This window comes from Ornithorhynchus anatinus, chromosome 4 (genome assembly GCF_004115215.2).
Source record: "Ornithorhynchus anatinus isolate Pmale09 chromosome 4, mOrnAna1.pri.v4, whole genome shotgun sequence".
Lineage (NCBI taxonomy): Eukaryota > Metazoa > Chordata > Mammalia > Monotremata > Ornithorhynchidae > Ornithorhynchus > Ornithorhynchus anatinus.
This window is the reverse complement of record NC_041731.1, coordinates 34,009,546-34,031,004: the sequence shown is the minus strand read 5'-3', so window position 1 is coordinate 34,031,004 and position 21,459 is coordinate 34,009,546. Positions and strand designations below refer to the sequence as shown.

The following is a 21,459-nucleotide window of genomic DNA, read 5'->3' as shown; positions in this document are numbered from 1 at the left end:
ATCAACCTGATCTGCTCACCCCTCCCTCATCTCCACAGCACTCCTGGTATATATCCGTAATCTATTAATATAGATTAACATCTGTCTCCCCATCTAGATGGTGAGCAGGGAATGTGTTTACCAACTGTTATACTGTACTCTTCCAAACACTCTGCATAGTGCTCTGCACACAGTAAGCATCAATAAATAACTGAGTAATTGAAGACTAGGGAATCCACAGAATTCTGTGGAAAATAAGGCCATGGCAAGTAGAAAAGCCTTTCACAAGGAGGCAGCTCTCTCAGAATTTATCTAAAACCAGTCAGAATTGCGAGGTAAAAATCAAAATACCCCTTTCAGTTCTTACCCAAGTTGAGCCTGGGATCAGCAAGCCAAATCTTTACCTCCAGATATAGGTCTGGGGGCAGTAGCGATTTTGGGGGTACAATCTAGGATTCCCCTCACCTGCAGCGGAATAACCATCATGAAGATCTTTTTGTCTTTATCCGAAAGGATGTGTTTGATGAAAGCCCAGCCAGTACCGATTAGTGCGATTGTGATGAACAGCAACGCGCCTTTCAATCTGAAAAGGAAATGCATTCAACGGACAGCAACTTCCCTCCATCTGACTAGACTCCCGTTTAACACTGATAGATTTTGCAACTTTATTTTAAGAGATTCTTAAAGAGGGACAAACATCGGCAAATCCAAAGCCTTCTCTCTTGTGGGCAACTAGCTTTTTCCGGGGCCACCTAACCTACCTTACTGCCGTGGACCTCCAGGACTGTGCTGACATCCTCTTTCAAGGAGGCAGGGGCAGACACGGGGCAACTCCCCAAGGCTCACAGGTGGTATTGCTCACAGTCACCTGGCACACCACCACCTTCCAGTAGGAGAAGTTAAGGCGGGTGTACGACCAACCACGAGGGTGGGTGCATTTACTTCGGTGGACTTGAGTGGATCAAAGCCAGGAGCACCTAAAGGAAATGTTGAGCCCCGAGAGTGACAGGTTTTTAATTTAATTTAATTGATTACAGCACTTAAGCGCTTCCTATGTGCCAAGCACTGTTCTAATCATTGGAGAAGATACAAGGTCATCAGGTTGTCCCACGTGGGGCTCACAGTCCTAATCCCCATTTAACAGATGAGGTAACTCAGGCACAGAAAAGTTAAGTGGCTTGCCCAAGGTCACACAGCAGACAAGTGGCGGGGTCGGGATTAGAACCCATGACCTCTGACTCCCAAGCCTGTGCTCCTTCCACTAAGCCACGCTGCTTCTCGAATAAGCCACGCTGCTTTGCTCCCTGCCCTCCACCCTTTGCTCTATGTAGTCCGAATCCCTCCGCACCTCTTTTCCCCGCTGCCCCAATGGACTCTCTATTTTTGGCTGACTTCTGGCAGACATCTTTCCTCCTTCCTTCCCCCAAATGATCCCTTCCAGTCACCTCTACTGATAGTTCAGGGATATTTCTGCTCCCACTTCAAAGCCAAACGCTTAGCAATGGTGGAGTAAAAAGTGCTCATAACTTCCTGCTTTCATCAGTTCATGCGTGAGGGCCAACCTGCCACTTCTGCCAACAATTAGATCATAACTGTATACTGGACTGCATCAAACTGCTTTAGAACCAAGTTAACATGAATTGCTTCAACCACCAACCAGTTCTGAGCAGGCAGGGTCACCTTTACAGTATTGTCAATAAATAGTTGGTAATTACTGATGAAGTACAAAGGCTCTTTTGGAAAACATCACGATTTACAAAATAGTTTGGGTCTACATATCGGTTATTATGGTTATATTTGTTTAGTTATGAAACTTTTTAAAAAATTTTTTAAAAGCCCACCTATTTTAGACAATCTATTCTTGGTCACCCTAAATTTGTGGATGAGATTATCCATTTCCTTTACTTGGCTTCATTTTCCTGACGAAACACCACTGCTCGTTAAGCACCAAAGAGGTGGATTAGAGACATAAAAGGAGATGAGACTTCAATCATTTAAAGTTGCCATTTATTAGAAGCTCTGATAAAATGGTCAGTGGAGAAATTCAAACTGTTTAGAATCGGGTTTCTGGATTAACCAATAATTTCAATTTACATTGCCTCTTTATCAGTGGTGCAGTTCCATAGGTAATCAAGGTTTGGAGGCCCTAAAATGCCTGAATTTTCATTAGTTTTAGGATTATAAAGAGATTGAGACAGTAATTTTTCCCATTCAGCAAGACGAAATATACTTACAAATGAGTGATGTAGTAAACTACAGCCCAGCCTTCAATGGGAAACCCCTGAGACGAAATGTAGTGGTAGTCAATCTGAAAACAGAGTATCCACAGTCACTTCTGAATGGACTCTCATTAACGTGTCCCACCATAAAGCTGTCCACAAAATGTCGACCTGTACTGATTTACGTCTAATGGCTCAACCCCATCCTTTAATTTTCAAGGACGATATAAAGTTCAGTGTGTCGGAAAATATTCAGCTTTCAGCCCAGCTCTGATATACAAAATTCTTTTAGACACAGAATTTTGACTTGATGATCAATCACTGGTATTTATTGAGTGCTTACTGTGAACTGCACTCAAGTGCTTGGAAAAGTACACTAAAATAGAGTTGGTTGCCCATAAGGAGTTTACAGATTAGAGGGGGTGGCGGACAATAAAAAAAATGGCTGAGGCATTAAGCGCTCAATAAATACCACTGATTGCCTGATTGATAAGGGAAATGGAGTGTAAGGATATGTACGTAAGTGCCTTGGGGCTGAGGCTGGGGTGAATACTTAAGGGGTACAAACGCGAGTGCAAAAGCGATGCAGAGTGGAAGGCGAGTACGGGTAAATGAAGACTGTCAGGGAAAACCTCCTGGAGGAGTTGCGGTTTTAAGAGGCGGGGGCGAGACCGATGGTCTGTTGGATTCCACAGAAAATACCAATCGCTATATAAATGTGCATTTATTTGCCTATAATTATATGAAAATGAAACTAGTGGAATAGTTTCTGTCATGCTTGTTATAGGAATAAAAGTTTAGAAATCGGAGCAATTCAGAAGGTGGCACTATTACCGCTGGGAATGACCCAACTCAGTACTCCAGAAGGGATTTGCAAATGCTAAGCTACAGAACAGGAACAATTTTTGAGGCATTCACTACTCCCAAGACACTCCCCTCCCTCCCGCTCTCCTCCCCCGCCCCAGTCCCTCATGAGAAATACAATTTTTCATCATTTGCTGCTTGTCATTTCTTAAATGATTTCTTCAGTTCTCTAGGACTGCGTACGCAGTTGCAGAATCGACTCATAAAGCACACCATACATACCGCGTGGAACACCAAGGACAAAGACTTGGTGAAAGGAAGGGCTGCCATCAACCAGTGAATCTTAAAAACATCATTCCTGCCAAGAAGAAAGAAAAAAAAAATTAAGGAACCACTTTCACTCCCATACATGGAGCACTCTAAAACTTCAGGTCCGGGAAGCTCCATATGCCTGAGAGACAGAAAAAGGAATCGAACGAAAATTGGAAAACCGAGCCGTCCCTCAGAGCACTTTTTGATAGTGGCCGGAATCTGAAAGAATCCTAGAGTCACGTATGTTTGCTCACCCTGCTCTAGTCACAGTTGAACAGCAACCACTAAATCCTGTATGGAAACAGAAATACTATGCATAAGCCACTATCGGTCAATCAGTCATATTTATTGAGTGCTTACTGTGTGCAGAGAACTGGATTAAGCACATGGGAGACAGCAAGATAACAGATTGGTAGGCACTAAGCATTACCCTCAGAGAAACCACGGCTATGCTGATTTGCTAGGCTACTGGAAGAGCAGTCTCATTTTAGCATCTCCGTGAGGGTCAAAGGAAGGACATAACTAACGCCAGACCAGTCTCTCTGGCACCATTAGATGGCATTAAGATTTATTTACAGTGCAAAACCTCTACACTGATGGCAACCTAAATAAGGAAATTCCAGGCCCACAGAGTTCCCTTCGTCTATTTTATTCCTCCTTGATAACCTCTACCTGCAGACATTGTAGCAAAATGTTGAATTACCAGATTACAAAATTCTGGACCACAAGAGGGACCGCTGGATATATACAAAGGACAAGATTCCAAATAATTTGACTGCACACCCATGGGAACAAAAAGAGGAACAAAAAGTAGAAAGGGCGTGAAGAAGACTTATTGACTTTTTAAAATGAGAAGAAAATCAGCCTCTATGTGCCATTAACAACTGTATTTGGAGGCTGAATTGTTTGAGGGGAAAGCCCTCATTTTAAGTACCTGCAACATTTACTCATCAAGTTCCTAGCTTGTAGCCTCGAAAAACAAGTGGCCCCCACCTTCTCCACTGCATTTTTAGGGAGAAGCTAACAGAACTAAATAGTTACTGCACACATAAAACTGCACCTCGAGCTTCAGGGAAATAATCTCCGGGGATTAGACCTGACAAGCGGAGGTTCGTATTAAAAAAAAAAAAAAATCAATCGACGGACATTGATCTATTGACTCATCTCAGCGGATTTCAACTGAGACAAGGAGGTCCCCATTCAAAATTAAAAAAAGAATCCTTGTTCCTATTTTCGGTAATGTACAGCTATGCTTGTCCTTTGTCCTTATCCTTGATGACTGTGAGCTCGTTGTGGGCAGGAAATGTGTCGGTCTGTTGCTGCACTGTACTCTCCCAAGTGCTTAGTACAGTGCCTTGCACAGTAAGCGCTCAATATCTATGAATGAATGAATGAATGATGCCGCTTTAATGTTTTAGTGTTTCATTGCTCTGGACGACGGCTCCGTCTCCAGTCCTCCCTGCTTATTGTTGTATTGTACTTTCCCAAGCGCTTAGTTCAGGGCTCTGCACACAGTAGGCGCTCAATAAATGCGACTGCAGGAATGAATGAATGCCCCCACAGCTTCATTAATAGACCGTGGGAGCCCATGGAGGGAGAGTACCCGTGTCTAGTTCCCACAGTCTAATCCCCCGATTAGACTGAAAGCCCATCAATGGGCAGGGATAGTCCCTATCTGTTGCCCAACTGTCCATTCCAAGTGCTTAGGATAGTGCACATAGTAAGAGCTCAATAAATACTACTGAATGAATGAATGAACCTGTACTCTTTCCCAGTGCTGGGTACAGTGCTCTGCACCAAGTGCTTAATAAATACCATTTACTACTATTTCTCTAGCACTTCTTTGCCTCAACAGATGGAAACAATCCATCTCAGCTGGTGCTGACACAACCCAAAATAGAACCTCTACATACTAAACTACTAGGTAATCTCCATTAATCTGTATCAAATCACCTCTAGCCAGACCACCTCATTAGAGCCACCCCAGTACCCAAATGCAAGACCAACGCTATGGCAACTCCTATCGTACGCAACCTCAGTGTCATCTTTGACTCGGCTCTCTCGTTCTCCCCACACGTCCAATCTGTTATCAAAACCTGCCGGTCTCACCTTTATAATATCGCCAAGATCCGCCCTTTCCTCTCCACCCAAACGGCTTTCTTACTGCTGCAGGCTCTCGTAATATCCCGGCTAGATTACTGTGTCAGCCTTCTCTCCGATCTCCCTTCCTCCCGTCTCTCCTCACTCCAGTCTATTCTTCACTCCGCTGCCCGGCTCATCTTCCTGCAGAAACGATCTGGGCATGTCACTCCCCTTCTTAAACACCTCCAGTGGTTGCCTATCAACCTCCGCTCCAAACAAAAACTCCTCACTCTAGGCTTCGAGGCTCTCCATCACCTTGCCCCTTCCTACCTCTCCTCCCTTCTCTCTTTCTACCGCCCACCCCGCACGCTCCGCTCCTCCGCCGCCCACCTCCTCGCCGTCCCCCATTCTCGCCTATCCTGCCATCGACCCCTGGGCCACGTCCTCCCGCGGTCCCGGAACGCCCTTCCTCCTCACCTACGCCAAACTCATTCTCTTCCCCTCTTCAAAACCCTATTTAAAGCTCACCTCCTCCAAGAGGCCTTCCCACACTGAGCTCCCCTTTTCCCTCTGCTCCCTCTACCCCCCCTTCACCTCTCCGCAGCTAAATAAACCCTCTTCTCTCCCCTTTCCCTCTGCTCCTCGCCCTCTCCCATCCCACCCCCTCAGCACTGTACTCGTCCGCTCAACCGTATATATCTTCATTACCCTGTTTATTTTGTTAGTGAGATGTACATCACCCTGATTCTATTTATTTGCTATTGTTTTAATGACATGTTCTTCCCCTTGATTCTATTTATTGCCATTGTTTTTGTCTGTCCGTCTCCCCTGATTAGACTGTAAACCCGTCAAAGGGCAGGGACTGTCTCTATCTGTTACCCATTTGTACATTCCAATCACTTAGTACAGTGCTCTGCACATAGTAAGCACTCAATAAATACTACTGAATGAATGAATGAATCGTAGCCTTCTTAGAAGAGATTTAAATTCCTCGGATTCAACTGTTGGCATCTGCGTCCCTCTAGACCGTCTCTCCTTGTGGGCAGAGAAAATGTCTGCCAAATCTGCTATATCGTATTCTCCCAAGCACTCAGTACAGTGCTCTGCACACAGTAAGTGCTCAATAAATATGAACGTATGATGGATCGGCTGCTATGTAATTATGTCAAGAGGAAAGACACCTGCTGGTACTTTACACTGTGATGACAAAGGAGTCCAAGTCCCTGGCAAATCATCCCTCCTGTGTATAATCAATCAGTGGGGTTTACCGAGCTCTTATTGTTTGCAGTATTAAGTACTTACTGTAATAAGCGTTTAGGAGAGCACGATATCCCTCCGTCTTACTGCAATTTCTTTGGGAGCCACAAGAACGAGGGGAATGCTCCTGGAGACGGAAACTGCTTCCGATTCAAGGAGCACGCGAGACCCAGGAAACTCATCGCAATCAAATTCTCCTTCATTCAAGACCTGAGGGAAGCAACAGATTTACCTGCGCTGGCGGAGAATGTGAATCCAGATGGTCCCAGAGAGGAAGAAGAACAGAGCCATGGAAACGTATAGCTTGGGAAGAGGAATTTCGCCTGCTGAGAGGTAACTATCAGGATTCTTCTCAGTGATCTCGATCTGAAGCCAACAAACAAGAAATGCCCTGCTGAACTCACGGTCTCTGCCTGGGACCGTATGGTAACTCGCCATACCATACACAAAATGGTATCACAAAATGAGAACGGTCAGTGGCACCAAGACGGTCTTAAGAGGCACGTTGTGATCTGTACACGGCGTCTAAAAATTATTTCCTAATTCTCTCAATGGAGATTTCTGTTTAAAATGCTCCAAATGCACAGGAAGCAGCGTGGCCGAGTTGAATGGGCCTGGGCGCCCGGGAACCTAGGTTCTAATCCCAGCTCTGCCGCTTGCTGGCTATGAGAAGATGGGCAAGTTGCAGCTTCTCTGGGCCTCACTTTCCTCATCTGTAAAATGGGGGTTCAATGCCTGGCCTCCCTCCCATTTAGTCGGTGAGCCCCACTTGAAACAGGGTCTATGTCTGAACTGATTAGTTTGTTTCTACCTCAGTGCGTAGCAGAGTGCTTGGTACAGAGTCAGCACTTAAATTATTACCCTATTTATTTTGTTAATGAGGTATATATCCCTCCCCTCGATTCTATACATCGTCAGTAAGTTGCCTTGTTTTTGTCCGTCTGTCTCCCCCGATTAGACTGTAAGCCCGTCAGTGGGCAGAGATGGTCTCTATCTGTTGCCAAATTGTATATTCCAGGCGCTTAGTCCAGTGCTCTGCACACAGTAAGCACTCAGTAAATACTACTGAATGAATAAATGAAATACCACAATTAATATCATTAGATTAGTCCTTAATCCATCTTCAAAGACAATGCAGTAAAATGTCCAAGGTGCTATTGCTTAAGGGTATCTGGCATACAATCTGGTATCTGAGAAGCAGCGTGGCTTAGTGGATAGAGCGCGGGCCTGCGAGTCGGAAGGACCTGGGTTCTGATCCCGGCTCCGCCACGTGTCTGCTGTGTGAACTCGGGCAAGTCACTTCCCTTCTCTGGGCCTCAGTTACTTCATCTGTAAAATGGAGACTACGAGTGGGAGTCCCAGGTGGGACTGGGACTGTATTCATTCATTCATTTAATAGTATTTATTGAGCGTTTACTATGTGCAGAGCACTGTACCAAGCACCTGGAATGTACAATTCGGCAACAGATAGAGACAATCCCTGCCCACTGACGGGCTTACAGTCTAGTCGGAGGAGACATACGGACAAAAACAAGACAACTTGATAGCAATGAATAGAATCAAGGGGATGTACATCTCATTAACAAAACAAACAGGGGAATAAAAATCTATACAAATGAGCACAGTGCTGAGGGGAAGGGAGGGGGGAGGAGCAGAGGGAAAGGGGGCTTAACTTAGGGGAGGTGAAGGGAGGGGGCGGGGGAGACACCAACCTGTATCCAACCCGATTAACCTGTATCTACCCCAGGGCTTAGAACGGTGCTTGGCACATAGTAAATTGCTTCACAAGTATCATAATTATCACGATTATCATTCTCGTCAGGCTTTTACACTACTTCAGGATATCTTCAGGACAATCCACAATTAAACAACACTTACATCAAGGCTGAAAGGGAACCTTTGGTCACTCTTCTGCTTGTCCCTCTCAGGACATTTGTGGAAGTAAAGACTGTAGAGGCCTTCTTGGTCATCAGTACTGATATTGAAAGAAAACTGAAAATGAAGACAATACAATTTTAAATGCTAAAATCATGAAGGTAGAATTTTGCAAGCTAAAACATTAAGAGTGCTAATGTGTAACCAAACAGTAATTTAAGCATAATCCCTTATTCCCAAGACGCAACTGAAAGAAAATTTCCTTTCTAAATAATACCCTGCAAGGCGGGCTTTTAAAAGAAAGCCTTGACAGTCTTCATCAAGATTACTCTGATTTCAAAACTGGCCACAGAGTAGCCCTGAGAAAACTAAAAAGTGCTGTCTTTCGATGCTTACGGGAAAATACGGAGGACAAATGCTCCAGCTGAGATGTAAATCCCAAAGTCACGGTGCAAGACAAATCGATGAAAACCTAGCAATCAGTGGATACCAAGTAAGAAAGACATTTTATAACAATGTCAAAAATGAACTTTCAATAATTAGAGAAGCAGCGTGGCTCAGGGGAAAGAGTCCGGGCTTGGGAGTCAGATGTCATGGGTTTGAATCCCGGCTCTGCCACTTGTCAGCTGTGTGACTGTGGGCAAGTCACTTAACTTCTCTGTGTACAGATGACCCTGTATCTCTCCCAGCGCTTAGAACAGTGCTCTGCACATAGTAAGTGCTTAACAAATACTCAACATTATTATTAACAAGTACTACTCTAAAATCTCAAGGTGAAGGGGAGGCAAACATGAGTTGATTGGTTTGTGAGCTCCTTGGAAGTAATGACATTTAAATACTGGTTCTTTGAAGGTTGAGAGTATTGTACTCTCCCAAATGCTAGTAGAGTGCTCTGCACATAGTGAGTGCTCAATAAAAACCAATGACTGACTGACTGATTGCAGTACTGCTGCTGCTGCTGATGATAGTACTTGTTAAGCGCTTGCTCTGTGTCAAGCACTGTTCTAAGTGCTGGGGTAGATACAAGGTCATGAGGTTGTCCCACTTGGGGCTCGAAGTCTTAATCCCAATTTTACAGATGAGGTAACTGAGGCACAAAGAAGTGAAGTGACTTGCCCAAAGTCACACAGCTGACAAGTGGCAGAGCTGGAATTAGAACCCACGACCTCTGACTCCCAAGCCCGGGTTCTTGCCACTAAGCCACGGTGCTTCTCTATCTGAAGTACCCTATCAAGCAGATGCCACAGCCTCTGAAATGTAAAAAAAGCATCATGTCTACTGTTCTTGGAAGGAGTTTCAAATAAAACTTTTACATCAACAGAAAGCAGGCTCACTGATTTTAAAATAATAATAATAATAATGTTGGTATTTGTCAGGCGCTTAGTATGTGCAGAGCACTGTTCTAAGCGCTGGGGTAGACACAGGGGAATCAGGTTGTCCCACGTGGGGCTCACAGTCTTCATCCCCATTTTACAGATGAGGGAACTGAGTCACAGAGAAGTTAAGTGACTCGCCCACAATCACACAGCTGACAAGTGGCAGAGCTGGGATTCGAACTCATGACCCCTGACTCCAAAGCCCATGCTCTTTCCACTGAGCCATGCTGCTTCTCAAGATCTGAAGACAGGCTCTCCTCCAGGAGCAAGGAAGGCACTTGATTCAACCCAAGGGACTATAGGAAGAGGCAAGGCCAGGAGAAGTCTCAGGCAGCATTCCTCCAGAGGAAGGAAAAGCTTTACTTCATTCATTCAATCTTATTTATTGAGCGATTACTGTGTGCAGAGCACTTCATTCTTAAAACAGAGATAAACCTTACAATGCCACTGATACAGCAGTTAGACCCAGCTTAATAGAGAATTCCTACCTGAAATGAAATGGCTCCTTTGTTCCTATAAACAGAATAGGTTTGCTCTGCTGAGGTCTGGAAAACAAAGAAGAGGCAAATGAAGTGCACGTGTTGTGAAAAAGAAAAAAAAAATCAACTTTTTATCCCTCGCTTTCTACCCTCTTAAATTTGCCTCTAAAAACATTCCCTCTGCCCTTTTTCCTTACCCTGAACACACGTGTTAGATCTCTTACCTGTAAATCCTCTGTACTGCGCATGGACCTCCCACTATCTGGAGACACAGAAGGATTTTAGACACATTACTGCCTGGATCAGCTCAGGTGCACATTTCAGTTCGCATTATTACTAGATCCACGAAAAATTGATATAGGCAAGCGGTATTCCATCAACCCTGGGAGAGGAATTCATAGGGGAACTGTGGCTTTCCATGTTTGTGTTCTTCCCCAAATCTGGAAGGGGGCAGGAGGGAAAGAGATTTTTCCCCACGGACTAGCTATCCTGCAAATTTTCCCTTCCCTCTTCCACGCCCACCTTATTGGTCTAACGGTAAATCCAGCCTGAGACTTTAGCCCACTCTGATGAGGGTCAGAAGGGGCCTAAAAAGGGGGTTATTACATAAGGGGAAACCCACCCCCAACTCAAGACTTTAAATTTAGGAGGAAAAAAAAATTGGAAAAGCCACCTTCCCCACTCCAAATGTTTGTGTCATGCTGACTGGGGTCAAGAAAATAAGAATGAGGTCAGTTGCCTTCAGGACTTTGAGCTCCTCAGGCCCATAACTGTACAATTTTTGAAGGCAAAAGTGGAAAATATGGGCTTGGGAAATGACAAGAACTAGTCATTGAAAACGGTTGGTACCTACAAGTAAAAATAATCATCAAATAATATTAGAACCCTCATGTATTTAGGGCAGTTCTAGGAGAAATTCAGGGCATGTTGGAACAAACCCTACTCTTTGGGAATGATATGCTAAAACAATTACATTGCTATGTGTATTTAGATATGTCTGATAGGAGACAAGGTGATTGCACACAGAGATAAAAGCCAAACTGTGACAGTAACATATTTATAAGAGACTCTCCTATAAAGCAAAGACCCATCAGGATTTCAATAAAACTTGGTCTACATGCTTCTCCAGGAATGTAGGAATTCTCTTAACAAGATGCAGTTTCTAAAATAACTATACACTTCTCATGGCCCTGCTCCCTTCCTTTCTCCTCTACTGCTGCCAAAGGGAAAACAGATTTATTCAGACACAGACTCAACTGTTCAAAAAACAGGTATTTCTACTAGCCACATAAAAAATTATGAAAAACGTGTGAACGTGGCCCCCTATTTCTCTTTGTCTCAAGACAGGGTGTTTTCCAAGAACACAAAAACTGCAGATGAAGCTTTACTGTATGAGCCAGTTTTGAGACGAATCTAAGGTTGTGTCTTGCACAGAGTTGGGAGAATAATAATATCATTACTATCGTTATTAGTATAGTATTTGTTAAGGGTTTACTCTTTGCCAGGCCCTATACTAAGCACTGGGGTGGATACAAGAAAATCAGGCTGGACACAGTCCATGTTCCACATGGGATTCACAGTCTTAATCCCCATTTTATGGACGAGGGAATTGAGGCACAAAGAAGTTAAGTGACTTGCCCGAGGTCACCCAGCAGACAAGTGGCAGAATCGGGATTGGAACCCAGGTCCCTCTGACTCCCAAGCCCGTACTCTATCCACTAGGCCACAGGACGGGATGCTCTCAGTGGACTTTCACTTTACCAAGGCAGTCTGGGTGAAAGAGGTATTTTGAGGGGTCTTCAAAGGCAGAGAGGGTGACTCCTTGGCAGAGGTCTAAGAGGGGAAAGTCATTCCAGGCCCAGGATGGCATTTGAAGGTAAGCTTTTGGCATTTGAGAAGCGGTGTGGCCGAGTTGATCGAGCACAAGCCTCGAAGTGAGAAGGACCTGAGTTCAAATCTTAGCTCCTCCACTTGTCTGCTGTGTGACCTTAGGCAAGATACTTCACTTATCTCTGCCTCGGTGACCTCTTCTGTAAAGTGGGGATTAAGACTGTGAGCCCCATGTGGGACATGGACTGTGGCCACCCTGATCAGCTTATATCTACTCCAGCACTTAATACAGTGCCTGTCGCAGAGTGAGCACTTATCAAATACCAAATACTATTAACAACAACAACAACAACAAAAATCAACCACCACCTTTCAACCTGTACATATCTATCAGAGCTACACTCATAATTGCCATACGTAAAGTCAATACTGGGGGAGGCTGCTTGGACGAAGCAGATTTACCTTGTTTTTCATGAGTTTGATTATTCACCAAGGGATCCTTGGGATCACTGAGATCTTGATAAACTTTTGCATTTGTGAAGATAATTTTAGGTAACTGGGTGCCAGCTTCTGGAGGTGACTTCATTTTTACTCTTCAGTCAAATCGATGGAAAAAGAAAAACAAAAACAACCTTAATAATAATAATGATCATATTTGTTAAGCACTAACTATGTATCAAGCACTGTTTTAAGAGCTGGGGTAGATTCAAGGTAATCAGCTTGTCCCACATGGGGCTCACAGACTTAATCCCCATTTTACAGATGAGGTAACCGAGGCACACTTGCCCAAAGTCACATGGCTAGTAAGTGGCAGAGAGAGGATTAGAACCCACGACCTCTGACTCCCAAGCCCGTGATCTTGCCACTAGGCCATGCTGCTTCTCTAAATGCAGCAAATATTTGGTTTCACACATTGCTTTGTAAAGTTATTCCTTCTACAATACTACTTCCAAATTTTCTGGAGAAGGAGGAGAAGTGGCAGGAGATAGAACACATGATATTAATTCAAGATTTAAATTTGGAAAGACTACTAGAGAAAGTCATTGGAATTCCATCTTGTTGGGACCATCACTCAAAAAACTGAATGAAAATAAATGTTCTTCTTTCTTTTAGCAAAAGGGCAGGAAACAATTACAGAGCGCTTCATCCAAGGGGCTAGAGAAGTCAATAATGACTAAAATATACATATATTCGGCTGTGAAAATGTCACCGCCCCCCGCCCCGTCTCAGAACAAAATTGAATTTTTTCATGAGTTACTTACGTATTTTGTGAAAAGTCTAGGATTAAAAGAGTAATGGACGCCGACGGGCTCAAACTCCTTTTAAGGATACAGTAATCCATATCTTCATCCTGAGAAAGGAGAGGTAAAAAGCACATCCTTAGATTCCGGTGAGTCCTGGAATATGAACAATTGACATTCGACATGCAAATTCGGACACTGTTTCTCCACTCAAACCTTTGAAATTTATATCCTCAGAATTTCAAGTACTTCCTGTACAGTCACACCTAATTTCCTCCCTCTTTTTCAAGTAATGTGTCTTAGTTCCCAGATCTTAACTGAGGGGGGTCACTCTTAATTGGCTCTGAAAACTTACCAAATAAGAGGAGAATCCATCGTTCTTTGTCCGATCCAAGCTAAATCCAATCTAAGAGAGGAAAAAAACAGATAAAAATCCATACTGACCTCTAGATTTTCACAATTTAGTCTACACCCCTCCAGCTACAAGGCAAGGCAAAGGATGTGGATAGTGGTTTATCATTTTTTTTTTTTAACTCTGTGGGTCTGGTGGAAGAAAACCATTGACATCGGCCAGCTACGCAAAGAATGAGGAATAAAAATCTACCAGTCAGTCAGAACCTTGGTACCATGGAAAACAACTCCAGCCTGGAGCTGGGAAGGCTGTTGCTAAGAGCACAGCCGGACTTGGATGTAAAACATACGGAGCCCTGCCAGTTATGCACCCCAAAGAGCCAATGGGCTAGAGTTTCGTTCCACCTTTAAATTGAAATCCGTTTTGAAGCAAGTGGCAGTCCAGGGGCCCAGCCGCTTCCTGCAGATTGTGGATATATTGCTTCTCGCCCTCCTCCACCCCCAATCCTACCCCAGAGTGACCAATTGGGCTGGAGGGCCTGGGACAATGGATTGGCTTGGGGCGGCTCTCTGTCTAGGCCGACACAATTGCGAAAAAGACATAGGGTGGAAGGTCAGGGACAGAGCTAGGCTTATGGGACTATACTCCTGGGACTTGTAGTTTGGGGGGTTAATAATAATAATGTTGGTATTTGTTAAGCGTTTACTATGTGCAGAGCACTGTTCTAAGCGCTGGGGGAGACGCAGGGTCATCAGGTGGTCCCACGTGAGGCTCACAGTCTTCATCCCCATTTGACAGATGAGGGAACTGAGGCACAGAGAAGTGAAGTGACTCGCCCACAGTCACACAGCTGACAAGTGGCAGAGCCAGGATACAAACCCATGACCTCTGACTCCCCAGCCCGGGCTCTTTCCACTGAGCTACACTGCTTCTCTAATGTTTCTCTACTGTTAGAAACCTGAACACTGGGAGCTCCCAAATCTGTGGTCCAGAGGTCTGGATGTTATCAGAACTGTTCCCCCAAAAATCTGGGCTTCCTTGGCAAAGCTATGCTGGGGCAACCAAGCCACCGGTCCGCTCCCCGTGCCCAACTCTCAGAAGCTTGAAGCCATAGCTTCAGTTGCCCCCTGGCAGTTCCATTTACGACCTTTTCCCTTTGAAGTGCGTTTCCCTTCAGCCTGCTTTCTCACTCTCCATAGAATCCACCTGCAGTCCCCTCCCTTCCATCCAATTCCATTTTCAGCATCACAACGAATCAAGTGTGGCTTAGTGGATAGAGCACAGGCCGAGGAATCAGAAGAACCTGAGTTCTAATCCCAGATCCGCCACATGTCTGCTGTGTGACCCTGGGCAAATCACTTCACTGGGCCTCAGTGACCTCATCTATAAAATGGGGATTCAGAGTGTGAGCCCCATGAGGGATAGGGACTGTGTCCAACCTGATTAACTTGTATCTACCCCAGTGCTTAGAACAGTGCTTGGCCCATAGTAAGCGCTTAACAAATACAATAATAATAAACATTTGAAAGCGGTCTTCTCTCTAAACAAAAGAAATATAACTTCCCACATACATCCTCTACGAGAAATGAATGAGCTCTTCGAGCATCTGTAACGTGACAACTGACCTTTTTCTCAGGGGGAGAAAAACAGCAAATTTTATAGGCATATACTTTAAGAAACTGTATTGAGATTAATGTCACTGAACTTCTAAGGGCAGAATAGGCCAAAGACCCAGTTCTTCTTGGTAGAGTTCCAACCCGCTAGGGTAAAACTGATTCAGGGACTTCAGCACCAGTTCTCTTTCGAAGACTACGGGAGCTCCTACGGCATTTCCTTGGGCTACTGGTGTCCAGAAGCCTGTTTAAAGACCAGGTTCAAGTGCACAAAGGCAGCAACATGCCCGAAATTCAAGCAGTGGCCCAAGATCTACCAAAACTGGCTTAAGATGGAGCTGTAGGATCAAGTCCTACCACTGAATTCCAGGAGCTGTAGGATACGATAGCCAAAGCCACTGTGAGCGGCATTCTTCTCTGGTACTAGGTTATTCTGGCTCAGCACGTTTTTGCTCCAACGCCTACTGGAGAAGCAGTATGCCTAGTGGTTAGACCACAAAAGGACCTGGGTTCTAGTCCCGGCTCCGCTACTTGTCTGTGGTGTGACCTTGGGCAAGCCGCTTCACTTCTCTGGGCCTCAGTTACCTCATCTGTAAAATGAGGGTTAAGACTGTGAGGGCAGGGACTGTGTCCGGCCTGTATCTATCTCGGCGCTTAGAAAAGTACCTGGTACATAGTAAGTGCTTAACAAGTCCCATTAAAAGTGAAAAAGAACTGCACCACTGCTCTAGGCGGTGACCCCTCCCTCGTCTTCCAACCAGCTTCCTCAAGGGTGGAAAGGGTCCGATGGGGAGGGTCTCCCAGGCTGGGGACAGTCCTGAGATCACAGATGGCCTGAGTCCCCGGGACGGGATTGGGTCATCTAAACCCCAAGTCAAGCTGGGGTGTGAATCAAGCTTTGAACACCCCCCTGGAACGTACGGCTTTCCACTTCAGGCTGGGGAGGAGAGAGGGGATTGGGAATGGCAGGAGGAATGGCAAGGGGGGGGGGGGGAAGGGGTTGCAAGCATTTCCCGGGAAGCATCTTCCTTCTAGCTCAATGCTGAGCACTTCTTCTGTGCCTCTGCTGACCTGGGGCCAAGATAGGCATAAGAGGAGACAGACCAGGATGGGCCGCACTTGGCTCCAGATTTCCTCCTCATGTGACATTCTGCTCCTTCCACGGAGTCAGGCAGTCACTTGCTGTTTTAATTCCAACCACAATCCCAAAGTGGGAAGAAGAAAAAAAAAAGCCCAGCCAAAATATCATTTGGGGGCCTTCTTCCCCTTTCCATGACTTCCCACTGAGTTTCAAACATTAATTTCATAAGAAAAGAGATTAGGTAAGGTATTCATCGTTGTGACTTCCACAGCACATATTCTAAAATACATTCAAGAATAACTCCACCTGTTACTTAAGCAGGAATTCACGATGGGCACCAACATCTGTTTTGACTTTAATGCCTCCAGATTTTACCCTTGCATTTCATTCAAATGGGACACGAGTGAGAAACATTTCAGACCTCAGCCCCACCTACTTACACTGTCCTTGCCAACAGACTCTTCGTTCCTCACTGAAAGGCTGCTGACGTTGACCGACATGAATCCATCCTTGAAGAATCCAAAGGTGTTGAGATGAACTTTCTGCCTCACATCATCCTAGAAAGGAAATTGTGAACAGCTATGAGATGATCGGTTTCACCTGAAGCCTAGGATGGCTCAGTGGCTCGGGAAACAACGTCCATCTCATGGAAATCACCTAAGCGTCGGGAAGATGGAAAAATCCCTTATTTCTTTATGAAGATTACTGCCATTTCCGCACGGCAGAAAACCGAATCGGATGGAGAATTTCATTTGACGGTTTCCTTTCGGTTTTCACCCGAATCATAATGAACTAGAGTCCTTCATATTTTCGAGGAAATATCCCAACCTGGTTTTAGGGTGATTTCCCCCCTCCCAAATTCGACATTTCAAAATGATAAAAAGAAAAATTTATGTGATTATTATTATTGTATTTAAGTACTTATTCTGTGCCATGCATTGTTCTAAGCACTGGGGTAGATACAACTAAATCAGGTTGGACCCAATCCCTGCCCTACATGGGGCTCATAGTCTAAGTTAGGAAGGAGAACAAATACTGAATCTCCACTTCACAGGTGTGAGGAATACGAGGCCCAGGTCACCCACCAGAAAGCACGTGGCAGAGCCAGGATTAGAACCCGGGACTTCGGATTCCCGGGCCCACCCTTTTTCCACTAGGCCACGCTCTTCCGTAACGAAACATACTCTCGGTTCTGCAGAAACCTGACTTTTTTTCTACCCCTTCTGGCTAGAGCACTCACAAAACTAGGGAATAGTCTTCCGTGCCTCTGGATACATCACGAAGCAGTGTCGGATGAAATGGTTGCTGCACATATAAAGGCACAAGATGAGTCCTCTAATGCGAATTTCTTTTAGTACCAGGTTCTCCAAGAATGCAGCCTCCATATTACAGGAGAACTGGGTGTATTGATCTGCCCCACTGTTTGATCTGATACGGTTCTTACCTTAGGGGGAGGGGAGTGTGTGGGGTGTGCGCGTCTCTCTCACTCACACACATCCAAAATATACATTTCGACTCTGTAGCTTCCCGGTTGAATCTGGAATCATTTGGGCTCTTCTGAAAAAGTGGCACCGATTTTCTCAGATACTTCAACTGAATCCAGCCCCCCTACCTGGTTCGGTTCGACTGTCCGAGAGCGCCACATTGCTTTTTCATAAAAGCCCATGCGATTCTCAATTCAGCGTACAGAGCGGTTTTCCCACTTGGGAGAGAGGTGGGTAAATCTTTGGATTGTCGATGACCAGACACTTAGTACGGTGCTTTGCACACAGTAAGCACGCAATAAACACGATCGAATGAATAATAATGTTGGTATTTGTTAAGCGCTTACTATGTGCACAGCACTGTTCTAAGCGCTGGGGTAGACACAGGGGAATCAGGTTGTCCCACGTGGGGCTCACAGTCTTAATCCCCATTTTACAGATGAGGTAACTGAGGCGCAGAAGTTCAGTGACTTGCCCACAGTCACACAGCTGACAAGTGGCAGAGCTGGGATTCGAACCCATGACCTCTGGCTCCAAAGCCCGTGCTCTTTCCACTGAGCCACGCTGCTTCTCCTTCAAAAGAGGAGATAACCGAAAGAGTGCTAAAATTAGGATTGTGAACTTTCATTTTCTAGAGCTAAAAGTGGTAACCAGTTTTAGTTTCAGATCCAAATGATAAATTCAGCTCCCAAGTAATGGCAATATAAAAACCCCCCACAAATCACCACTATTTTCCAGGCACCTTCCAATCCCTTATTCCTGAGCGTACACTGATTAATGAAGGAACTGAGTACAAGGCACTTCTCTTTCTCCTTCACTGGGTTTGATGGAGTTGCTTTTTTCCTACAGTCTGTTTGATTGATCATCTTTGATGAATAATCCAAATCCCTCAATTTGTTGAGTCCTGGGGGAAAACATAATTTGAGGAATGCCTTACTTGGGTAAATTTTCTAAACACTTGATACCTTAGTGAGGAAGTACTCAGAATCCCAGTCTCCCGTTAATGTCTGGCTGATAAGAAAAGTCAATCCACGTCTGAAAGGGAGTCGGCAGGAATGAACTATGTACTGTGCATTCTCTAGTAAGGAACCCTTAGTAAATGTAATGCTGGGCACTGAGAAAGTAGCACGGGCTAGTGGATAGAGCATGGGTCCGGGAGTCGGAAGGACCTGGGTTCTAGTCCCAGCTCTGCCAATTGCTTGGTGTGTGACCTTGGGCAAGTCATTTCACTTCTCTGTGCCTCGATTACCTCACCTGTAAACTGGGGGAATTTAGACGGAGATACCCACGTGGGATGTGGACTGTGTTCATCCGGATTCAATTGTAATAATAATAATAATGATGGTCGTATTTGTTAAGCACTTACTATGTGCAAAGCACTATTCTAAGTGCCGGGGGGGGGGGATATAAGGTGATCAGGTTGTCCCACGTGGGATTCATAGTTTTAATCCCCATTTTACAGATGAGGGAACTGAGGCACAGAGAAGTGAAGTGATCTGCCCAAAGTCACATAGCTGGCGAGCGGTGGAGCCGGTATTAGAACCCATGACCTCTGACTCCCAAGCCAGGGCCCTTGCCACTGAGCCATGCTGCTTCTCCATTTATATATCCCCCAGTGCTTAGTACAGTGCCTGGCACATTTTTTTTTTCCAAATGCCGTCAGGTTGTTTCCGACCCATAGCGACTCTAAAGGCCCACCCTCTTCAGAACACCCCATCTTCTGTCATTAAGTCATTCTAGTATGCATCTCCATGGAGTTTTCTTGGTAAAGATACGGACGTGGTTTACCAATGCCTTCTTCCGTGCCCTGAAAACTTGGGTCTCCGCTCTTGTCTTTGATCAACATTTTGATCACCTGATCAACCGCCTTTGACTCTTTCCCATGCCGCTGACGCCCAGCACAAGCGAATCGACTTTGACGCTTCGGCTTAGACCGTTGATTAAGCGTTGCCCTACACGGCACAGCTCTAAGCTTCATCAGCGTATGCAAATTCTCCTGCCGTGATAACGCATCGATTCATAGGAGAACAAAGTAAGCACGTAAATAATATCCCCCTCAAAAAAAAAAAAAAAAGGTCAGTTCCCTCATCTGTAAAATGGGGATAGAGACCATGAGCCCCTCATGGGACAGGGACTGAGGCCAACCCCATCTGCTTGTGTCCACCCTAGTGCTTAGAATAGTGCCTGGCACGTGATAAGCACTTAAATACCACGATTAATACTGACCAAAAATATAAGCCTCGGTAGATACAGAATACCCCAGCATCCAATGAAATGATCTGTGCACAGGCACGTGGCATTGGACACGATGATTACAAGACAAACTGTCCTTAATTTTAAAAGAAGTGGGCTTATTAGAAAAAACAGAGATGGCCAATATCAAGAGGAACAATGGGTTAACATTTCTTTGAATGTAGATTTTTCACAATTAAATTAAATTAATTCTATAATTATAATAAAAAAACTTAGGTACAACTATTTCTATAATTAAAATGATAAAAAACTTAGGCACAACTATCCTGCCCGGATTACTGTATCCACCTCCTTGCAGACCTCCCAGCCTCTTGCCTCTCTGCACTCCAGTCCAGACTTCACTCTGCCGCCCGGATCACTTTCTACAAAAACGTTCAGCACACCCTCAAAAACCTCCAGTGGTTGCCCATCCACCTCTGCATCAAAGAATAATTCTTCACCATTGGCTTTAAAGCACTCAACCACCTTGCCCCCTCCTAACTCATCTCGCTTCTCTCCTTCTACAACCCAGCCCACACACTTCGCTCCTCAATTGCTAACCTCTCCACTGTACCTCTAGCTCATCCATCTCACCGCCGACCCCTCGCCCACATCCTCCCTCTGGCCTGGTACATCCTCCCTCCTCAAATCTAACAGACAATTACTCTCCCCTGGCCATTCAAAGCCCTACCGAAGGCACATCTCCTCCGAGAGGCCCTCCCTGACTGAGCCCCCTCCTTTCCTCTTCTCCCAATCTGCTCTGCATCGCCCTGACTTGCTCTCTTTATTCATCTCCCCTCCCAGCCCCAAAGCACTAACGTACATATCTGTGATTTATGTATTTATACTAATGACTGTCTCCCCTACTCTGCACTGTAAGCTCATTGTGGGCAGAGAATGAGTCTGTTTACTGTTATATTGCACTCTCTCAAGCACTCAGTGCAGTGCTCTGCACTGCAAGCGCTCAATAAATACAACTGAATGACGAATGCATTATAGTTATCAATGAATGGTGTTTTACAACACAAAACATGATGCTTAAGGAAGGAATGTGAAAAATTATAGCCTGTAACTTAAGTAGCCACCGAAGAAACGGGTTTAAATTAAGCAAGAGCAATTTCAGCTAGGCATAAAAGAGAATTTTTAGACTCTGTGACAAAATACCAGATTGAGCTACCAAGATAGGTAACTGCCTGTAAAATTTCCATGCCTGAAATACTTCAGGAAAGATAGGCAGTCATTT

At 45.0% G+C, this 21,459-nt stretch overlaps 1 protein-coding gene across 1 annotated transcript in view; it reads right to left on the bottom strand.

Annotated features, from left to right (window-relative positions):
* The window catches only part of GPR107 (G protein-coupled receptor 107), an 82,787-nt gene that overhangs the window by 41,078 nt on the left and 20,250 nt on the right, over window positions 1-21,459 (bottom strand). Inside the window, exons 2-12 of the mRNA XM_029064207.2 lie at window positions 16,941-17,057; window positions 13,810-13,860; window positions 13,476-13,564; window positions 12,676-12,806; window positions 10,608-10,645; window positions 10,393-10,449; window positions 8,532-8,645; window positions 6,886-7,019; window positions 3,285-3,360; window positions 2,214-2,287; window positions 445-562 (exon numbers count right to left, since the gene is read on the bottom strand). Coding sequence (XP_028920040.1) covers window positions 445-562; window positions 2,214-2,287; window positions 3,285-3,360; window positions 6,886-7,019; window positions 8,532-8,645; window positions 10,393-10,449; window positions 10,608-10,645; window positions 12,676-12,806; window positions 13,476-13,564; window positions 13,810-13,860; window positions 16,941-17,057 — 999 coding nt within the window. The remainder of the gene's footprint in view (window positions 1-444; window positions 563-2,213; window positions 2,288-3,284; window positions 3,361-6,885; window positions 7,020-8,531; window positions 8,646-10,392; window positions 10,450-10,607; window positions 10,646-12,675; window positions 12,807-13,475; window positions 13,565-13,809; window positions 13,861-16,940; window positions 17,058-21,459) is intronic.